At 41.5% G+C, this 20,052-nt stretch overlaps 1 protein-coding gene and 2 gene segments (V, D, J or C); all 3 read left to right on the forward strand.

Annotated features, from left to right (window-relative positions):
* LOC103730388 overlaps positions 1-20,052 on the forward strand; it is a 148,490-nt gene that overhangs the window by 111,026 nt on the left and 17,412 nt on the right. Inside the window, 1 exon segment of the C gene segment in view lies at positions 19,549-19,557. Coding sequence covers positions 19,549-19,557 — 9 coding nt within the window.
* Positions 1-20,052, forward strand: part of LOC115069533 — a 138,734-nt gene that overhangs the window by 105,395 nt on the left and 13,287 nt on the right.
* Positions 10,410-13,854, forward strand: LOC103730384 (anionic trypsin-1). Its single transcript, XM_008828602.3, has 5 exons — positions 10,410-10,480; positions 11,484-11,643; positions 12,594-12,847; positions 13,243-13,379; positions 13,655-13,854. The coding sequence occupies exons 1-5, from the start codon at positions 10,441-10,443 to the stop codon at positions 13,802-13,804; spliced, it is 741 nt and encodes a 246-aa protein (XP_008826824.1). The 5' UTR covers positions 10,410-10,440; the 3' UTR covers positions 13,805-13,854.

The raw sequence follows: 20,052 nt of genomic DNA on the forward strand, positions 1-20,052 counted from the left end.
AACTGTGATATTGTCAAGTGACAAAAACACAATGACTTATGAGTCAAGGGTTTCAGCATGCCTGTGAGAGATTATTTATATTACGTTTGACTCTGGGCACTCTGTGAAGGGTTACCTAGATGATGTTAGAAGGTATAAAGAGTTCCAGGACAGCTGGGGCTACAGGGAGACCCTGTCTCAAAAAAGCCAAAAAAAAAAAGGAATAAAGATCCTGAATGTGGCTGGCATCGTGCCATGAGCTTGAGCCTGGTCTGAATAATAAGGAAAGAATGAATGGAGCAACAGGATTCTTCACTTTCTGCTACCTGTATGTGGAGTAATGTGACCAGGCAGCTCAGGCTCCTGCTGACACACCTTCCATTGTGTAATGGACTGTGTCCTCGAACTGTGAGCCAAAATGAACCCTAGATCCTGAATGTGGCTGGCATCGTGCCATGAGCTTGAGCCTGGTCTGAATAATAAGGAAAGAATGAATGGAGCAACAGGATTCTTCACTTTCTGCTACCTGTATGTGGAGTAATGTGACCAGGCAGCTCAGGCTCCTGCTGACACACCTTCCATTGTGTAATGGACTGTGTCCTCGAACTGTGAGCCAAAATGAACCCTTTCTCTCTCAAATTGCTTTTGTCATGGTATTTTGCACAGCAATGTGATAAGTAACTAACAAATATTGTTACTATTGTAGTAGATGGGTTTTTTGCCTTTGGGTTTGAGGGGATTTAGCCCTCAAGAAAAATCTGATCAATATAACAACCTCCAAATAAGATAGAAGAGATAACCATTCCATGAAATGTGCAAATCATGACACAGAAATACAAGAACATATATCAACCAAGGCAGCTTATCTCTGGCAAAGATAATAGCTCCTCAAATACTGAATTCATGGACACAGAACTGGTTAAGATGCCAGAAAAAAATTAAAAACTACTTGTAAATTTGATCAAAGTGATCAGGGAGGATGCAAACAAGCACATGAAGAACTTAAGAAAATCAATTCAGAGCCTGGATAAAAAAATCAGGACTGTGGATGAGAAAGGATGCTCAGATTTTGAAAAAGAGAAACAAACAAAATAAACTCAGCATAAATGGTCTGAATGAAAAACTCAATAAATGGAATGAAAATGACAGAGTAAAGCATCCTGGATAGACTAGACTAAACCAGAAGAAAAAGTGTCAGGAATAGAACACAAGGTTGAGGAGGGACTACATTAGTTGTTAATAATTTTTTTTTAAATACAGCAGCAACAAACATGATTCTTCTGTGTAAGAATCTCTGTAGTAAGATGGGCCCGCTGGATATATGCCAAGGAGTGGTATAACCAGATCACATGGTACATTTAATTATAGTTTTTAAGGACTCCTCCATACTGATTTCCATACCTACCACCCTGAATAAAAGTTAACTCCAAATGAATCAAAGACCTTAATGTGAAGCCTGAAACTCTGAAACTCTTAGAAAACTATATGGGCAATATCCTACAAGACATAAGTGCAGGAAAGAACTTTCTAAATCAAACATCTTTTACTCAAGAATTAATGTCAATAATTGATAAATGGGACCTCATTAAACTAAAATGCTTCTGTACAGCAAAGTTAAAAAATAAATAAATCAAATGAAGAGGAAGCCCACAGAGTGGGAGAAAATCTCCACCAGATATTCATCTGACAGAGGGATGATATCCAGAATGTACAAAGAACTGGAAAAAAAAAAAAAAAAGAATATAAACAAATGACCAAATAAAAAGATGGGCTATGGCACCTCCCCATGGCTCAGGGACCATTGCAGAAGACGGTGTGGAAAGATTTTAAGAGCCATAAACATAAGGAAACAGCTCTCAGGTTACTGGAAGCTTGCTCATGTGAACTCGCAGCAATATTGGCATTGTGTACAAGACCCATGCCAACTGAATCAGACAAGGACCCGGAGCAGAACAAGGGAAAGGGAAATGGGAGGGGTGAAGATAGGAGAGGGAATCTAAATACATCAAACTATGTTGTACGAAAAAAATCCAATAAAAATGAAATTTATAGAAAGAAGAAAGAAAGAAAAGAAAAGAAAGATAAGAAAGAAAAGAGCTTTCAAGAACTCTAGATGATCAAGTTTCCAAACCAAGAATCTATGGAGTAGAAGAATGAGATGAGATAAAACAGAGTCAAAGGAATCTGTTCCATAAAATCAAGGTGAGGTGTAGTGGGAGGCACCATAGATTAGTAAATCTGGCTTTATATCCCAGGTGTCTCTATGGTATGATCATGAATGATAGCTTTTTCTACATTATCATCTGAATGTAATGATTTTTCAATATTGTCTTCAGTACCTGCTGTTCTTTTATCACTTGCAAAGAGCTACTGGCAGCTGATTACTGCAGCTTGAGGGAGAGCTGATCTTTAAGGGGGCGACTCTAGATACCCTGACTAAATCCAGGTGGATGAGCTTGCCCTGAGGGATGTCTGGGTACACCAAATTGACTCAATAGGCCTTAACATATATGACAGAATGAATGAAATCCAATATATATAGATCAAGATATACTGTATGAAGGCAGGAGGGGACTATAGAGGGGAGAGGGTATAAATATGGTTAAGATGTTTTATATGAAATGCACAAAAATTCAATAAAAAATTTCAAAATGTTTTCCATTGTGTTTTTGTTTGATTCATTCAGTTTTTCATTTCCAATATTGATTTTTCTTTTCATAATTTCTATTTCTTTGCTGAAATTTTTAACCAAGACTTGAATTGTCTTTACTTCACTCATTTATTCAGTTTAATCTTATTTATGATCATTCCTCCTTTTAAAGCTGGACTTTTGAATTCTTTAGCCAATATTTCAATTACATCAGTATCTTTGGAGACTGTCAGTTACTGAAATGCGATGAATTTCTGGAGGAGTCTGTTGACTTGCTTATTCATGTTTCCTGTTTCCATGTTAAGATTTCTGCAGCTATTGAAATGGATACCTCTTCTGATTTCTTAGTGAAATCAGTACAACTTTCTCTTGAGTGTTCAATTGCCAGTACTACTCAGAGAGTAGAAAATGAACCATTGTAAAAGTAACAACAGATATAAAATTATAATAAACTGAGTAAAGACATCAGAATCTGTCCCCAGACTCTGTCTTCTCTTCTGGAAAGTCCCAGAGACTCTGCCACAGTCCTGTCATCCCGTGATTTACTGGTGCTGGAGGATTATTGAGACAATGCCATGACATCTCAGAAGCCAAAAAGTGTTATAATTCAAGAGTCTTCTACATGTCTCTAAGAACAAAGAAATGAATACATATGTGGAAATATTGTTAGCCAAATGTGTGGCCATTGATTTTCTTTTTCTCCAGAATGGAAACACCTAGACACTGATCAGTGCACAGGGATGTGTTCAGAATTTCTGAACTCTTATCTCCCTGACTGAAGGTAGTTACACCTTAAAGAATTCTTAATTCATCATGAACATTTTACTTTCTTCCTTCATAAAATTCCTCCAGGGAACTTCTATATCACATTCATGGTTTTGAAAGTCCTGATTTAAGGAAGATAACTGGAGATTCAGTGGTTTGAGCAAGATAATTTTCATCAAATTTTTCTTGTTTTTAACTTCCTCCTTCCTTAGATTACCATTTTAGATTAGTGATAATTTTATAATTTCCATGGCACAAAGTATTGTCTACATCACAATATCTGATCTCTCTTCTTTAACTATGACTTATCTATAGTTGCAAGTGAATCTCAATCTGAAAATTCAAAATCCTTCCTATATTTTATTGATCAGGAAACATTCACAGAAATATTCTAGATTCTTCCATTAGATACCTTTTTTCCCACTAAGTGCTCTATTGAGATAAAGATAGTAGTTACTGGGAAAATCTCAAATAAGCACCATGATCAGCTTTAAATACATAAACCTTTCTCTAGGTCACATCTAATCATATTGCTGGAACAAAATGAGAGAGTTATACAATATGAAGAGATTAGAGACAGTGGTCATGAATCAGAGATGCAGGTGAGCATGCCAAAGATAAGAGGACACATTTTAAAGAGAGAGTTGTCAAGTCTGTTTCACTGAAAATGACTTTCAGAAGGCTGCATTTATTTCTCTGTCTGTGAGAGAATATGTCCTGATCTGTGTTTTCCATGCTTTTTAGTCCCAGAATCTTTTTTCTAACCCCCAGATCATCCTAGCATAATTATAGCCAAAGTCTTTATGTGTAAACTTGCATAATCTGCAGATTTTTTTCATTGTTATTTGTACTTCAGAAAATCTGCCATGCTGTTGTGATACATAAAGTCATCATAAATAAATTTTTCTAATATCACTTATATACCTGATCATTAAAATTGTCATTGGTGCTTTTTATGAATAATTACAGTAAGTTTTGTGAATGTTTTTCTGCCATACACTAATTCTTAATGCCTTTCTTTCATGGCTGTGTGATCTGACATGAAAATTACAATCGACCAGCAGTCTTCTTTTAATAGTATCTCAATGTTTTTATTCAGGATTTTATAGATTAAGTATTCAATTTTTCTTTCCAATTCCATTTTCTGCATAGGATCTTTCACATTGGTTGATAATATTTTTAGTTTTGATGTATATGTTATGATTGGGTAGCAATCTTAATGTTATAAACGTCAATATAATGAAAGTTGAAATTAAAATATCTATAACACATATCTATTTTTAATAATTTATACATGTTTAGATATAAAAAGTCATAATTACATTTAAATACTGTATTACAAATAAACACAGAAAATAATGTGTCACAAACTGTGAAGTTAGAAATGAAGCCAGATAAGGCTGGAGAAACGGTCCAGTGGTTATGAGCCCTTGCTGCTCTTACAGAGGACCTGGATTCAGTTCCCAGCACACATAGAGTAAAACACAACCACCTGTAACTCCAGCTCCAAAAGATTTGATGCCCTCTTCTGGCCTCCACAAGCACTGTATGCATGTGGTGCACTTACATATGTGCAAGCAAAATACTCATACACCTAAAATAAAAACATCATAAATCTTTTTTAAAACAAAGCCATATATGGTGGCACATGAACTACAGCCCCAGTCAGTGCTCAGGAGGCTGGGGCATTCAGTGCAAGTAATAGAGATACTTTTTTAGAAAACCAAACCAAACCATAAAGCTTTACTAAAGATAAGGATTGTAAGATATCAAATGAAATAAATCCTTTCCTCCCTCAAAAAAAAAAAAAAAAATAAGAAAGGAATGAAAAAAGCAGAGGATCCAGGAAAAGGAAAGAAGATAAAAGTAAGGTTAAAGATAACAAAAGAACTCAAAAACTATTGGGAGTTGACAGCTGATGAGGGAGGGACAGTCAGTTCTCTCCAGGGGTATGAACCCTGGTAGGCTGCCCATGCTCCACTGGTTGGTCCTATATCCATGTGCATACAGGCAGCACCAAGTGAACCCAGTGGTTTATTAAAAATAAGACAAAGAAGGAGGAGAAAAAAGAGGTAACATGAAGGTGGGAGGTGGATGTGGTGGGGGGGAGGTCTGAGGGTTGTTGAATGTGAGGAATGGGGGTAGAAATGACCAAAATAGATTGTATGCATGTATGAAATTCTCAAAAAATAAAAATGAGGGGGCTGGAGAGATGGCTCAGTGGTTAAGAGCACCGACTGCTCTTGCAGAGGACCTGGGTTCTATTCCCAGCACCCACATGGCAGCTACGAACCATCCTTAACTCCAGTTCCAGGGGAATCTGAAGCCCTCTTCTGACCTCCGCTACATTGCATGACACGGGTGCACTCACATACATGCAGGCAACACACTCACATACATAAAAAATAAATAAAATATTAATCTATATATATTTTAAAAAAGAAAACATGTACGTGAAACTGGGTAAAAATAAGAATAATCCAAGTTTAAAATATTTACTACTAAAATAAATACTAAAAATAATAGCAACAAGAAAAAATCTTACAAAAATGACAGAGGGGAAAAAGGAAGACAAGAAATTAGATATAGGTCTACTATTAGAATCCATTAGTGTGGTGCAAATTCTGACCAGAGTCTACCGAACTTCTCTGTTTCTACCTTATTGGTTGGTGCTGTTTGTGGGATGAGACCCGGCAGATCAAGTGTAGGTTGACAGTGTGAGATCTGCATTGACTTTAGAAGCATCCTTGCTTTGCTTACCTGGATCCATTCATGGCCAGGGATCTTTGCAGCCTGGGAGGTGGGAAGGTTCTCATTGTTTTAAGGGATCTTCCTTTTATGTGCCCAAAGGCACACACATTCAAGCCAAGGGTGTGTCCTGAGAAGACAAACAAAACACTGAGTTCTGTATTGATGGGGCAGAGCAGAAGGAACTGGGCACTGTGCTCATCAGTCTCCGTGCTTTCAGATCCTGAAAAGCGGTAAATCAACCAGCAGGATGGCGGAGAATGTGGAAATTGGGTGATCTATACAATCTGGGCTTCTAGCTCTCAGTCCTGCCTGGCAGAAAACCATACCTTGCAGAGAAGCAGCTACAAAGGCAGAGCATGTGGTCTCGGCACTCTTAGTGTCTTTAATAATCCATATGCAAAAAGACTTACATCTGTGGTCTCATTCTATAGCTCCAGCTCTGTACAGTTTAAACTGCTTACCATAGATATCAGACACTGACCTTCTCTGTGAAAGACTCTCGTGGTCCTCTTTTGTACAGACAGTGCAGCAAGGTGTTCCTGCACTCCCTGACCTGTGACTTTTCTTGTTTACAGGTTCCTAAAGTTACTCAGGCTCAAATAATAAACCCTATCTCAGAGTGGTGTCTGGCTATAGCACTACATGATATGGGGAGTTGTACAGTTGATCTTTCTGTGAAGGACCTTCTCTGTGAAGGACTCTCGTGGTCCTCTTTTGTACAGACAGTGCAGCAAGGTGTTCCTGCACTCCCTGACTTGTGATTTTTCTTGTTTACAGGTCCCTAAAGTTACTCAGGCTCAAATAATAAGCCCTATCTCAGAGTGGTGCCTGGCTATAGCACTACATGATATGGGGAGTTGTACAGTTGATCTTTCTAAGCTGGTCTGCTAAGCAGAAGTTGTTAGAACAAATCACTCACATACCCCAGTCCAACATGTGCTCCCCATGCACACACAGACAGACGGACAGACACACACACAGACACACACACATACAGACACACACACACACACACACACACACAAGACACAGACACACACGCTCTATTTTAAGCCTTGAAAGAACCGTATGTTTCTTCCGAGGCTAGAACTGGTGATCTGTTGTTCCCAGGGCCTCTTCCTCCCTCCAGACTTACCTAGTTATTGTGGCTTTTGGTTCCCAAATATTCATGTATCAACCCCATCCCACATTTCTTGTCCATGTGATTCCAGAGAGTGAACCTAAGAGCTTTGGATTCTTCAACTATCAAAATGAAACAAGAGTATCTGCGAGGGGTTAGGCCTGCAGCCTTTTTTCTCTTCTCTTCGTGATGACTGTGTGTCTATGCTTTTCAGCTGAGTGATCACCGTGCTTACCAATGCTCCTTCTCTTTCAGTCTTTGGAATTTAGGATCCCCTCTGTTACCCAGACTCTTCACATTTATACGTGCCACAGAGGAAACTTCTAACATCTTACATAGAACCTCACTCAACCTATCTTTAATACTTTAAAACTTCAATTGCTGTAGATTTGTCCATTCACATTTAGAGGGTGAACGAAATGTAAGAATAAATAAAACCCGTAATTAAGACTTCCTGAGGCCATGATTGCCATGTCATTTATATATTCAAAGTGAGGTAAAGCATGAAGAGGAGGATGCACTCCATTTACCTGATTCCCTGTGAGTGAGGAATGTAGGGCCCTAAGCCTCTTTCTCAGTCTTCAGATTTTTTTTTTCTTTCTTTCTTTTTTTGGATGACACAAAGTACTTCTTCATTTCCCAGAACCACTGAATCTAGGGTGAGGTATTCAGGAAGCAATTTTTATTGGATAAGGTAAAATTGTGCTGCAGAAGAGAAAAGAAGGGGAGGAAAGGAAGGGAGCTGAGACATGAGGGCAGCAGAGCATGGGATTTCACCATTGGCTTATGGAGTGGTAAAGAACTTGAGGCTCAGGGGGAATTGACTAAGAGATGATCTAAGGGATTTGGAGAAGAGCTATAAAATGAAAACAATGATGTAGACTCTAAATACGTCTAACATTCACACTATAGAGACAAAGATTCCACATGTACCAAGATGTCGCCTGCAGGCCGATTTTCAAGTTCAAGGTACAGAAACCCTAAAGTCCCTGAATGTTCCCTTTTAGACAGTGTCAAAAAACAGTTCAAGAATCTCTTTAACCAAAGTTATTTCCTGGTTTTTGCTGATGATCTCCTCCCTGTGGGCCACCTGTCAAATGGAAATGGACAGGCACTACAACAGACGTCTCCCCGCCAAAGTATTCCTATGAGTAGTCTGCAGCAAGCAACATGCTAACTACATCACAGAAAATTCCAGGCCACATTCAGTGAAATCCTAAGATTCCTCTGAGCACAGAGGTGTGTGTCACTGTGTTTGAAATGAACCTGATGAGTGAGGGGACATGCATGGAAAGACCAGGTGAAATAGAAAATCGATGTTTACGTTCTGCCAGGAGGAAGACAGCTGTGTAATTTGTTCTTGGGATCTCTGGCTTGATTATCAGCAGAACTTTTGGAATCCACCTGCAGGAAATCTCACACTTTCTGATAATTTCCTTATAGTTTTGGAGTGTTGGGACAACAAACCATTGTATATAATTCCTTGGGCAAAAGTGAACCCAACTGAATCCATTCTTTCTGAATACTTCACAATAAAGACATTTGTGAAGAGTGAAAATTTATTAACAGTGTTGAGAACCTGTCAGACACTGTGCAATGTGGCAAACATTCCACTTATGTATGAACCCATGAGCCTTAAATGAGAAGCAGGATGCAGAGATGAGTTTATTAACAGTGTTGAGAACCTGTCAGACGCTGTGCAATGTGGCAAACCTTCACTTATGTATGAACCCATGAGCCTTAAATGAGAAGCAGGATGCAGAGATGAGACCCCTGAGCAGAAGGTCTGTCGTGTGAGGTTGGCCCAGCTATGCCAGTAATGCCACAACATGTTCTAGAGGCCCAGTTGGCATTTACCCCATTTCATTATAATTTCCATGTCTTCCATTCTCCCATCAGTTTGTCATCTCCAATCCAACTGCCACGCTTTGAGCTGAGCTCTTTTCACATTGTTTGGCATCTCCAGAACATTCACTACTTTTCAGAGAATCCACACATGACCTCAGCTTCCTAAACCTGGGCTCAGAGTGGAGAGAAGGGGAAATATTTTAAAGGATGCCTCCTCCAACTGACTCATATAATCAGACACAAGCTGACACACTGTTGGTCACTACGCTCCTCCCGCCAGATTGGAAAGCTGAGTCCTGCTGACCATTTAAGTTCCAAAATTGGATCCACGACAAGAATATTTTAGCCCAGAGTAGTAGTCATCCTTCATATAAGAAAGAAAATTCTAGAATCATCACATATCTATCTAAAGTTTATTGTCTGATCAGAATTCAGATTGAACATTGTCCAAACTCTTTTCAGTGTCCAAGTTGAAGGATGTTCCTCTAGCTTAGGCTGCTTGTTTCTAGAATATGGGGTAGTTATATTTACTTCCTATTTCCGAAACCACATCGATGACACTTAAAATGGACACATGACAACATGAACAAGAGAAGTGAATGTCTTGATATTGAAGAAAAAGAGGCGTGTGGTGCTGATATTGTCCTTCTACTTCTGTAACATATTGTGGAAAGTCCTAATTCTCCTTCCCCCCTCCTCCTTCAAAACACCTGCAATGAGCCTGGTTAGAAAGGAGAGCCAGCCGAAAAGCATACTCTTAAGAATCACTGCTTCTCCTTAATATCATCATTGACTTTTTTCCAATTGTGGTTCTCAAAGCTTTTTAATGCCATCTTCCTAGTCAGTAGATTAGTCAAGCTCACAGACCAAAGACCTAGACAACACTGATTTCCTCTTGTGGGGGCTCTGAACAGTCCTGCAATTTCCAGTGCCAGGCTTTCCTCAAAGTTACATAAATTAACCCATGACATCAAAGGATTTCTAAGGGTCCTGCATGGTCTCTAACTTTCATCTGCTCAGCCTAAGAAAGCCCAGCTGTGTAGGTAGGATTTGGCTTCCCCTGTTTCCCTCATGCCAGCATCCCTCCAAGAATTAATTATTCTCCTCTGCTCTGAGAAGAAAAATTTCCTTATCACCTGTAGGTCTCCTACTCACAAGGGGACCAAACAAAGGAGAGCTGATGCAAGACTTGGGGATGGGGAAACCTGCAGGTGTGTGTGTGCATTCAGAGGCAATGACCCCTTAACCCCTGCCCAGGATGTCGTCATCTCCCTCCAGAGAGATATAAAGACAGGCTCTCCTCCAGCATTCCCTACCTTCTGCCACCATGAAGTCACTCCTGATTCTGGCCCTTGTGGGAGCTGCTGGTGAGTTCCATGCCTTGGGTCAGACCTTTCCTTCCCACCAACTGGAACATGAGAACTCTGCCATCATTACTGTTTCTCCCACCCAGGTTCTAACCTTCTCCCTGACCCTCAGCGTCCTCCTTCCAGTTTCCTAGGCTCTCAGTCTTCACCTTTCTCTCTTCTGTATGAATCCCATCTCTTCACCATTCTTCATTGAATTCAGAGCCTTAATCAGAGAAGCCAGAAAGGAAGGCCTGGAGAGGTCCCATGAAATGAAGCATGAGGCCTATTTCTTGGCTCCCACCATTCTGTGAGAGCTCCACCATACCTGTTCTCAAAGAAAACTGTACCTGGGAACATTTAAATGACTTTTTCCAAAGACTCACCCATTAGAATTCTGACCCACCTGCCCGGGGGTGGCACTGCCTACACCTGGCTGGGTCATACTGTATCAATTAATGATTAGGTAAATGCCTCACAGACATACCCACAGGTCTACAGGCCAATTTGATCCTGGAAAATTTTTTAGATGAGATTCTCACTTCCTGGGTGAGTCAAATTGACAATTGAAGTCAACTATAAAAGCCTTCCTCTCTATTCCAACCTCACTTTGCAGAGTTGAATTGTTCTATAAGCCGGGCAGAACTCAGTCTGCTTGGCCAGGGTATTTTCCTAGCTAGACCAAAATATCCTGATATGCTGAAAATTCAATATTCATGTGTCATAGACAAGTGATGAATTCGAGAGTAAAGTAGGCAGTGGACAAGACAACTGATTTCTAAACTGGATCCCACTAAGTGCTGTTCTGACTCAGAAAGAATAAGAAATCTGGAAGAAATCTGCCCCAGAGGATCTAGATATCTATCCTACAGAGCCTTGCCTACAGGAGACAGTACAATCTCTGGTTTCCTATAGCCATTGTGCTCAGGAAGGAATCCTAATAGAAGGAAGTTGCCATGGAGCTGAGGGATTCACTCACCAATATCCTGATAAACTGGTTTCTCCTTTCCTGTTTCCACTCTAGTTGCTTTCCCTGTTGATGATGATGACAAGATCGTCGGAGGCTACACCTGCCAGCAGAATTCTGTCCCCTACCAGGTGTCCCTGAACTCTGGCTACCACTTCTGTGGAGGCTCCCTCATCAACAACCAGTGGGTAGTATCTGCTGCTCACTGCTACAAGTCGTAAGTGCTGGGCCCTGACTCCAGAAACCACAGACTGGGACACCTTGTAGAGTGTGACATAAGTCTGGTCAAATGTTGACCTTGTAAGGTAAATGGGGAAAGTCACAGAGAAGGTACATAGGGCAGCTGATGTGATGAGCTGTGGGTAAACACTGACACACAATAGAGAGCCTCTCATACACCTGCCCTCAGAGACTCTCGTAGAATAGCAAGGACTGTGGATCATCAGACAAAGGAAGATTTATTTTGCCATCAAAGAGACCAGTGAGGAAGGCAGGCAAGGTCTTTGCACAAGGACTTCAGCTGGGTCCTATGGAAGGAACATGTGCTTGGGTTTTCAGAAGCATGACTGAATACTGAATTCTTAGTTTTCTTCTGCTACTGATTTTAATGTATACTCAGACCTGAGAAACACTGTCTCTACCATGGGTTCTTAGTTTTGAGTATGCATCAGAAAGATGAAGAGGGCCCTTGACTCTGTCTGATTCAGTAGCCTTGGAGTTTGGAACAAGAATGTGACCTTCTCTCAAGGTATCTAGTCATCTTGCTGCAGGTCCTGATACCATACTTTGGGACCTACTGGATTACATTCCACTGAACAATAGTTCTTACCAAGGGAAAAAGAGTAAGTGAACTTTTCTATTTGTAGTTACCAAAGACACAGAATATGAAGTGAGCTTCAAATAACTTTTTGTGTCCATAGCTCTGGATACATAAGAGGCTTTGGTAGAGGATTCTAGAACTGCAGTTCATCGATTCATCCCTTGTGTATATTCTGTCTCTGAAAAAGAAAGGGCTAGTGCCCAAACCAGATTCCTTCCACCACGCCTCTGCTTCCCACTGACTCACAATCCTCCAGAGCCACCTATGACCAAGGCACTTTGAAACATTGGAGTATTTTGAACAAGAGATGGAAAACCTCTCTTATTTGTTTATTCTCTTCTCAACAGCCGCATCCAGGTGAGGCTGGGAGAGCACAACATCAATGTCGTTGAGGGCGACGAGCAGTTCATCACTGCTTCCAAGATCATCCGCCACCCCAGCTACAGTAGCTGGACACTGGACAATGACATCATGCTGATCAAACTCTCTTCCCCTGTAACCGTCAATGCCCGGGTGGCCCCTGTATCTCTGCCTACCTCCTGTGCACCTGCTGGCACTCAGTGTCTCATCTCTGGCTGGGGCAACACCCTGAGCAACGGTGGTGAGTACGACCTTTCCCCTACTATATCCCTCTCTCCTCATATTTCCCAGAACCAAGCATGTCTCAGTTTGAACACATTGGTTTGCATCCTGCAAATGTGTTTGAAATGTCCACTCTAAGAAGGCTCTGCAGGGTACCAGAGAGATACAAAGTCCCAAGAAGAGATCTTCGGAACCTGGAGAGAACAAACACCCAGCAGGCTGTTACTATTATCCTTCCAAGAACAGGATCAATAATGGTCATTCTGGAGTTCTAAAGAGCTACAGTTCTTTCCTGGGACTTAAACTCTTACTGTCATTTCTAGAGGATATCCACTGGTGTTTGGGCTAAATTACTGTTGCACAGAGCATTCTGACTAACGTTTCTTCTTTCTTTGACCCTTACCTTTCTCAAAGTCAACAACCCTGACCTGCTGCAGTGCCTGGATGCCCCACTGCTGTCTCAGTCTGCCTGTGAAGCTGCCTACCCTGGGCAGATCACCAAAAACATGGTCTGTGCTGGCTTCCTCGAGGGAGGCAAGGATTCCTGCCAGGTGACTGACTCCCTTCACACATCAAGACTCTTGTTCTCCTAGGAGAGGGTTTGAATGCTCGAGAGTATGAGGCAGGGAGGGATATGCAGTGGCTCCATGGAGATGTGAGGAAGTCTCCTCTGGGTGGCATCACATCTTTTTAGTATGAATACAGGATGGGCAACCATAAAGAAAGAGATGGAGCCACAGCATGGCTAGAACGGGGTATTAAGCTTAGAATAACGTGGCTCTATTTCTTCCCGCCTCCTTTTTAAACACTCTATTCCTCTATCCAGGGTGACTCTGGTGGTCCTGTGGTCTGCAAGGGACAGCTTCAGGGAGTCGTCTCCTGGGGCTATGGCTGTGCCCAGAAGGGCCTTCCTGGAGTGTACACCAAAGTGTGCAACTATGTGGACTGGATTCAGTCCACCATTGCTGCCAACTGAAGGCCTCCAGTCCCTCTGCGGTCACTACGCCAATAAAGTGAATTTGTCCTCACTGCTTGTGTCTCTGCTTGCTCACTCTAGGTCCTGGCTTTGAGAAATATGGTCTTGTTTGAAATATTTGAAGTTAGAGTTTCCCCACTGAGAGATAAATAGAAACCCTGGATTGCAAAATATGTCACATGAAATAATCAGCAACGTGTGAAACACGAAATCAAAAAAATGTATCAGTGGAGCAATAGGGGGTAGTTTTTGTTTTTCAAGAAAAAGCAATTCGGAATAGTGAAGCTAAAGATTTTTCTCCCTCGGTACTTCGGAGGGTCATGAAGGTGTTAATGTGTACACACACTGTTTTGGCTGACAAGACTTCTGTCATCCTTGAGTGTGGCAGGAACCTCCTTGTGCATAGAATAAACCAGCAATGACTGGCCACCTTGGTTTCTGAGTCCTCTCACGTTCATTTTTTGTTTTGTGTTGTTTTTCCATACACCGTCCTGCCATATAACCAAGACTGGCCTCAAACTTGTAGGTTTCTGCTTCAGATCTGCAGAGTGCTTAAGACTGAGGTTAGACCACCGTGCCTGACTCTATAAGCAAGCGCTCATAATAATACAGTGTATTCCATTCAGCAGCTGGTGCCCTATCTAGAGAAGGTCTCACTGGTCATTTTCCAAATTCTTCCTTGTGCTTCTAGATAAAAAGGAACAGCTCCCTGGTCTATATCTCTCAGAGTCCAAAGCAGTCTCATTTCTGTTTACATCACACAATAATACTAATATGTATGGACCATTCTGAGAACTTAGTAGACATGTTTACATTTACTTAATTCCCCTTTCTGTAAGTGGTTATTCCTGTGGCACAAATAGAAAGCAAAGGTTTAGTAAAGATTATTCACTCATTCCCATCTTACCTAGCACATAATAGACCTGGTAGTTGCCAGAATTGCTTGACCATTTGTGAGCTTGCCTGCTGTCCTCCTATTCTGTTTCTACTGGATGGTCTGAGGTAAAGAGGAGCCTATCAAACTCCATTTTCAGTGTTTCTGCAGCCCACCACCAGCAACACTACATCGCTGCTTCCACACAGACCATGAAAGTCTCCCCCACTCCCTGAGCCCAGCTGCTCTTAGAGCTACTGCTTGTTTGCCTTTGGGATTCACACTTTTCTTGGCTTCCCGCAGTGTTCAAGAGAACACCTAAGCTCCTTCTCATGGAAACGCAGGGCAGTCCTTGTTTTACCTTTGTTCCGGTTTTCTTTGTTCCTGTGATAAATCTTTCTGAAAAGAGGCAGTTTAGGGGAGGAAAGGATTTATCTGCCTTATACTTGAAGGTCTCAGTCCATTATTGAAGGGAGTCTGGGCAGGAACTTCCGGCAGGAACCTCAAGCAGAAACCAAGGAGGAATGCAACTGGGGCTCATGCTTAGTTGGCTTTATTATGCAACCCAGGACCACCTGCCTAAGGATGGGTCTGTCCACGGTGGACAGGGCCCTCCTACATTAATCAACAATCAAGAGAATCCCCCATAGCCATGTCCACAGGCCAGTTTAATCCAGGCAGTTCTTCAATGGAGGCTTTCTTCTCGGACGACTCAAGGCTGTATCAAGTTGACTACTAAAGCTAACCAGGACAGCCTTTGTCTGCACATCCACTTCAGGCCCCTCTAAGCCTCTCTACCATAGCTCGGATGTCCCAATGGCCTAATGAGTCATGCATTTCTATGTAGTCTCTGAACACTGTTGCTCCATCATCCTAGATGTCTTTTCCCACCCCTCCACCCTCTGCATGAAAGTTTTCTGATCCTTCTCCCCTCAAGCTTTTGTTGGTCCCTCTGGTCTCAGGAACTAGTTGGCGTCATCCTTTCCCATGTCCACATCTATCTGCATCTTGCCCTTGCTGTCCTGTCATTCAACTGTGAACCCCTTGACAAGAAATTCTGTTTTAGTCATCTTGATATCCCCAGTGTTTAAGCAAAGCTTGGCACATAATAAACAACCAGTGAATAAGTGAATAAAGCATGCAGGAGTAAAGATGAAGGTTCTGAGAAGGATGCTCGAAGACTGTCCCTGGATATTAGTGTACACCTATAATTCTAGCACTTGGGAGGCAGGCGGATTGCTACAAGTCTGTAGTCAGTTAGCCAGTCTGGTCTCCACAGTGAATACGAGATCAGCTCGGGCTACAGAGCGAAAACCTATAATTAATAAATAAATTAATAAATAAATTAATTAATTAAAATCATCAACAGCAATAAAAACCATCCTAGACCACTCTTGACCCTTACATGGGTTACTTCATTTAGTACGCACAACCCAATAAAGTAGGTACTATAATTATTATCATTATTACCTATTTCATAGATAAAGAGCCTAAAAGTTAAAGAGGTTTCATAATGTACCCAAGTCTCCTAGCCATAAAAGTTGGCCTGGTATGAATCCAGACAGACACCAGGAATGGGCTTTCCTGAGGGACATGAGTCTCAGCAAGGTGCGGCCCAGAACTTGAGTACGAAGTCTTGAGAGGTGGTTTAGCCTCTGTCTCTTTGTCAAAAGTTAGCTCATTTTAACTTCCTCAACTGAGAAAATTGTGGGGGGGAAATAGGTTGAAATTAAACTGTACACATTTTTTGAAATTTTTCAAAATTTGCTCTTGCATAAAATGCTATTTGTGTGGCTCCCCATCTCTCCCCCCTCTTCTCCAACACACTCCTTGAAAAAGACTCCACTTTCCCTTTCTGTCCCCACTAGGGCTCTGCATACTCTTCTTACCCCCTCTGATGGCCAAGCCAAAATTGCAATTGCTTAGGCCAAAAAAATAAAATAAAATAAGGAAGGGCTGCCCCCTGCTGTCCATGTTGATGAAAAGCTCACCTCAACTTGATTCTTGCCCAACTGGTCAACTGGTCTATTACACAGAAAGAAAGAAGGAAAAAGGAGGGAGGGAGGGAGGGAGGGAGGGAAAGAAAGAGGAAGGAAGAAGGAAGGAAGGGAGGGAGGGAGGGAGGGAAGGAGGGAGGGATGGAGGGAGGGATGGAGGGAGGGAAGAACCAACCACAGCAGCAAAACTCGGAAAACTCCCCAGACACTATGACACCAAGACAGAACTGTATTATTGGCTTCAAGGCCAGTTGAGATTAAGGTGCCCAGCTGGACAGCTAAAAGGAAACTCTGACTTAGTGAGTAAATTACTGATAAGGAAAAGGGATGAATAAGACATCAAAACATACAAAAAGATAGATCAAAATAAATTGTATACCTCAGTAGAAAGAATAAAGAATGGGCTTTGCATCCTTCCAAATGATGAAAGTAATTGGGCCTTTTTCTTAGGCTTATGGCAGAGTTGTGAGATCTGCCACTCTTAACGAGGTAAACATACTGTCTTTCCTTCTCTTTCCCCTATAAGAGCCATGTCCTGCATGAAATTTCTAAGGGATGGTGCCTCACTGAGCAAATGCAAGATCAGGAAACAGCTTCTACATAAAGCAATCTTTGGGAACAATAATGACTTTAAAACGATTTATTTTTAAATAGTAGATTGCCATATACATTATTTAAAACAGTATTTTATTACTTATCATTCTTTTTAAAGTTGTATTGATTTGGGACTTGATTTAAAATAAATAATGTTGCTGTTGCCATATTGCCCCAAATTTGAAAACACATAACAAAATTAGCACTGAGAAGTGCAATTTGTATTTTCGCCTGTCTTCAATGGGTAATTGCTTTTAACAGCTTGTTCTCTATTTTTCCTTTTTCTTTTTGTCTTTGTTAACAGTTCTGGTCTCAGCCATTCCAGGTAAGAAGTCCACCGCTAAGCTATAGTGTCTCCCTCTTCCCAGTTCATCTTTAGGAAATATCAAATAAATAAATGGTGATGATCCTTATAAATTCTATATCCTGTCCTGTTCATTAAACGAAAGGTATCAAACATGTATGCAATCCTGAAAAGTGTTCTTTTCCAGTTAACTCTGTGTGAGAGAGTGTGTATATTCCCACAGCAATATAAAACATTCCCTTTCTTTAGAAAGTGTTGATTATACACTACTTTGTGGAGTTATCTATCAGTCTATTGATGTCGCTATTAATGTGCACCTGGGGTTTTTTCCCTATCTTTTACTATTGTAACTGATACAAGCACTAAACACTCATTCTATTTATTTTCCTTTTCTTGGATTTTTTGAGACGAGGTCTTACTCTGTAGCCCAGGCTGGTCTGGACCTCATCATGTACACCAGGCTAACTTTGAACTCATGACAATCCTCCTACCTCAGCTTCCTGAGAGCTGTCATTTTTGCATGTATACAAGAGTTCCTACAAGATAAATTTCCTTCAATGAGGTTTCTGAATGAAAATGAGAAAGCATTTATAGCTTAACGGTTGTTTTCTGTTTTGTTTTGTTTTTTCTATGAGTTGTGTCATTTTGTACTCCAACTAGGAACCAATATAGAAAAGTCTTTATTTCACTGCAACTTTTTTCAAATTGCTGAAACGCATTATTAGAATGTAGTTTTACATTGTATTATCATTGTGAGAATTTTTTCCTGAACTTAAACACCATTTTAATTTCCTTTTCTCTGAAACACCTGCTGTTTTTCCTTTCTTATTGGCTGTTGGATTATCTTCTTATTTATTTCTAGAAATTTAAAATATATTGGGGAAAGCAGCCCCAGTGGTGACAATTACAAAGATTTTTCCCAGGTTGTCATTTATCTTTTTTTTCTATACAAATGTGACAAAATTATTTAGTAAAGTCTGTGGTATTTTTTTTCCTTCATCTGATTTTTAAGTCACAATCAGACAAGCAATAAAAGAAAACGCCATCAGAAAGCTACCTAGGGCCATCTAGGCCAGATTGAATTTCAGAACCTGGTGTTTTGTTGTTGTTGTTTTTATTTGTTGAGACAGGCTCTCACCACATAGACCTGGCTGGCCTTGAACTTACTAAGTAAACCAGGCTGGCCCAAACTCACAGAGATCAACCCGTCTCTGCCTCCTAAGTGCTGAGATTAAAGGCATATGCCACTGTGCCCTGCCAGAGTCATTTTGTATAAGGAAATTAAAATATTTACCAACAGCTAGTTATGTCTTCAAGGACAAAATATTGATCACTGGACCTTGGGATGATATTGAAATGATTTCTAAGCAGTGTCTCCACTCAGCCTCCACAGGGACTTCCCTCCAACTCCCTTTACCTCGTTCTGAGGCCAACAACGAGAGGTCAGGATGGCTGATAACACCTCAGCTCTTATTCTGTAGCCATTCTTGGAAATGCGACACTTTTGGCTCTCATTCTGTCCTAGAATTCCAGACTCCAGGTGGCCACTGTAAAAGGCTTAAGTATGTCACAAACAGAGTCTAAGTACAGAGGGGTCTTGTTCTTGGGTGGAATATGTGACCTCTGGCTGATACACAGGCTTGCGGTGGGGCGGGGCCAGGCTAGACTAGGGGCTGCTATTTCTTCATAGGGTGACTCCCTCCTATGACGACAATGTCAGGAAGAGCAGAGGCTGGGGATTCCAGACCCTTAGCAAACAGCATTGCAAAGACACTAAGAGCAAGCACGAGAAGGGCAGGGGGTGAGGAGGGAGTTCCATGACCCAGGCCTCACCACCTCCTTGCACAATGGGGATGATGTCACCTAACCCAGACTCATCTCCCCTCAGAGCGGCAGCTGATCTAGTGGTTTCTTCCAACCTTCATAGGGTGGACCCATGGGAGGGGCCATTTTTGTACAAAGCTGTAACATTGTGGGGACAGGGGGCCACGGTGATTCATTTCTATGGGAAACCTTTACAAAAACCTGCCTTTGTATCCCAGGGCCCACAGTCCCTCCACTTCTCTCCTGGGTTACAGGCCTAGATGTGCATAGGTCCAGAATGCTTCACCCCTGAAACATGCCAGGCCAAAGTCACGGACAAGGACAGGGCCAGGTCAGAACTGAAGTTTCTCAGTTAGCGAGAACACAAACAAAAAAAAAAGAGTGGTTCAGTGACCCCCTAGAGATGGAAGATGTAGGGAAACTTCCTCAGTCACTCTCATGAAATTAGCCATCATCTGCAGGAAGGTGCATCAGAGGTGACCAGGTCTGTGGAGGACTCTGGAGAAGCCATGGATGTCCACTCTTGATGGATGTCTTTGCAGGTCCTCAGATCCTGCCCTCTGCAGGCTTATCTCATTTAGACAGAACCTCAGAAGGAGAGCACATGGGGCATCATTCAAGATAGGGATATGCATCCAATTGGATGGGACCTGTC

The sequence above is a fragment of the Nannospalax galili genome, unplaced genomic scaffold (assembly GCF_000622305.1).
Source record: "Nannospalax galili isolate Female #2095 unplaced genomic scaffold, S.galili_v1.0 scaffold233, whole genome shotgun sequence".
In the NCBI taxonomy this organism is placed as follows: domain Eukaryota; kingdom Metazoa; phylum Chordata; class Mammalia; order Rodentia; family Spalacidae; genus Nannospalax; species Nannospalax galili.

Bases quoted from the DNA above. Each gene is read 5' to 3' on its own strand.
- LOC103730384 (XM_008828602.3), top strand. From the start codon at position 10,441: ATGAAGTCACTCCTGATTCTGGCCCTTGTGGGAGCTGCTG. The intron at 10,481-11,483 runs GTGAGTTCCATG...TTTCCACTCTAG, and splicing joins GGCCCTTGTGGGAGCTGCTG to TTGCTTTCCCTGTTGATGAT. The intron at 11,644-12,593 runs GTAAGTGCTGGG...TCTTCTCAACAG, and splicing joins GCTGCTCACTGCTACAAGTC to CCGCATCCAGGTGAGGCTGG.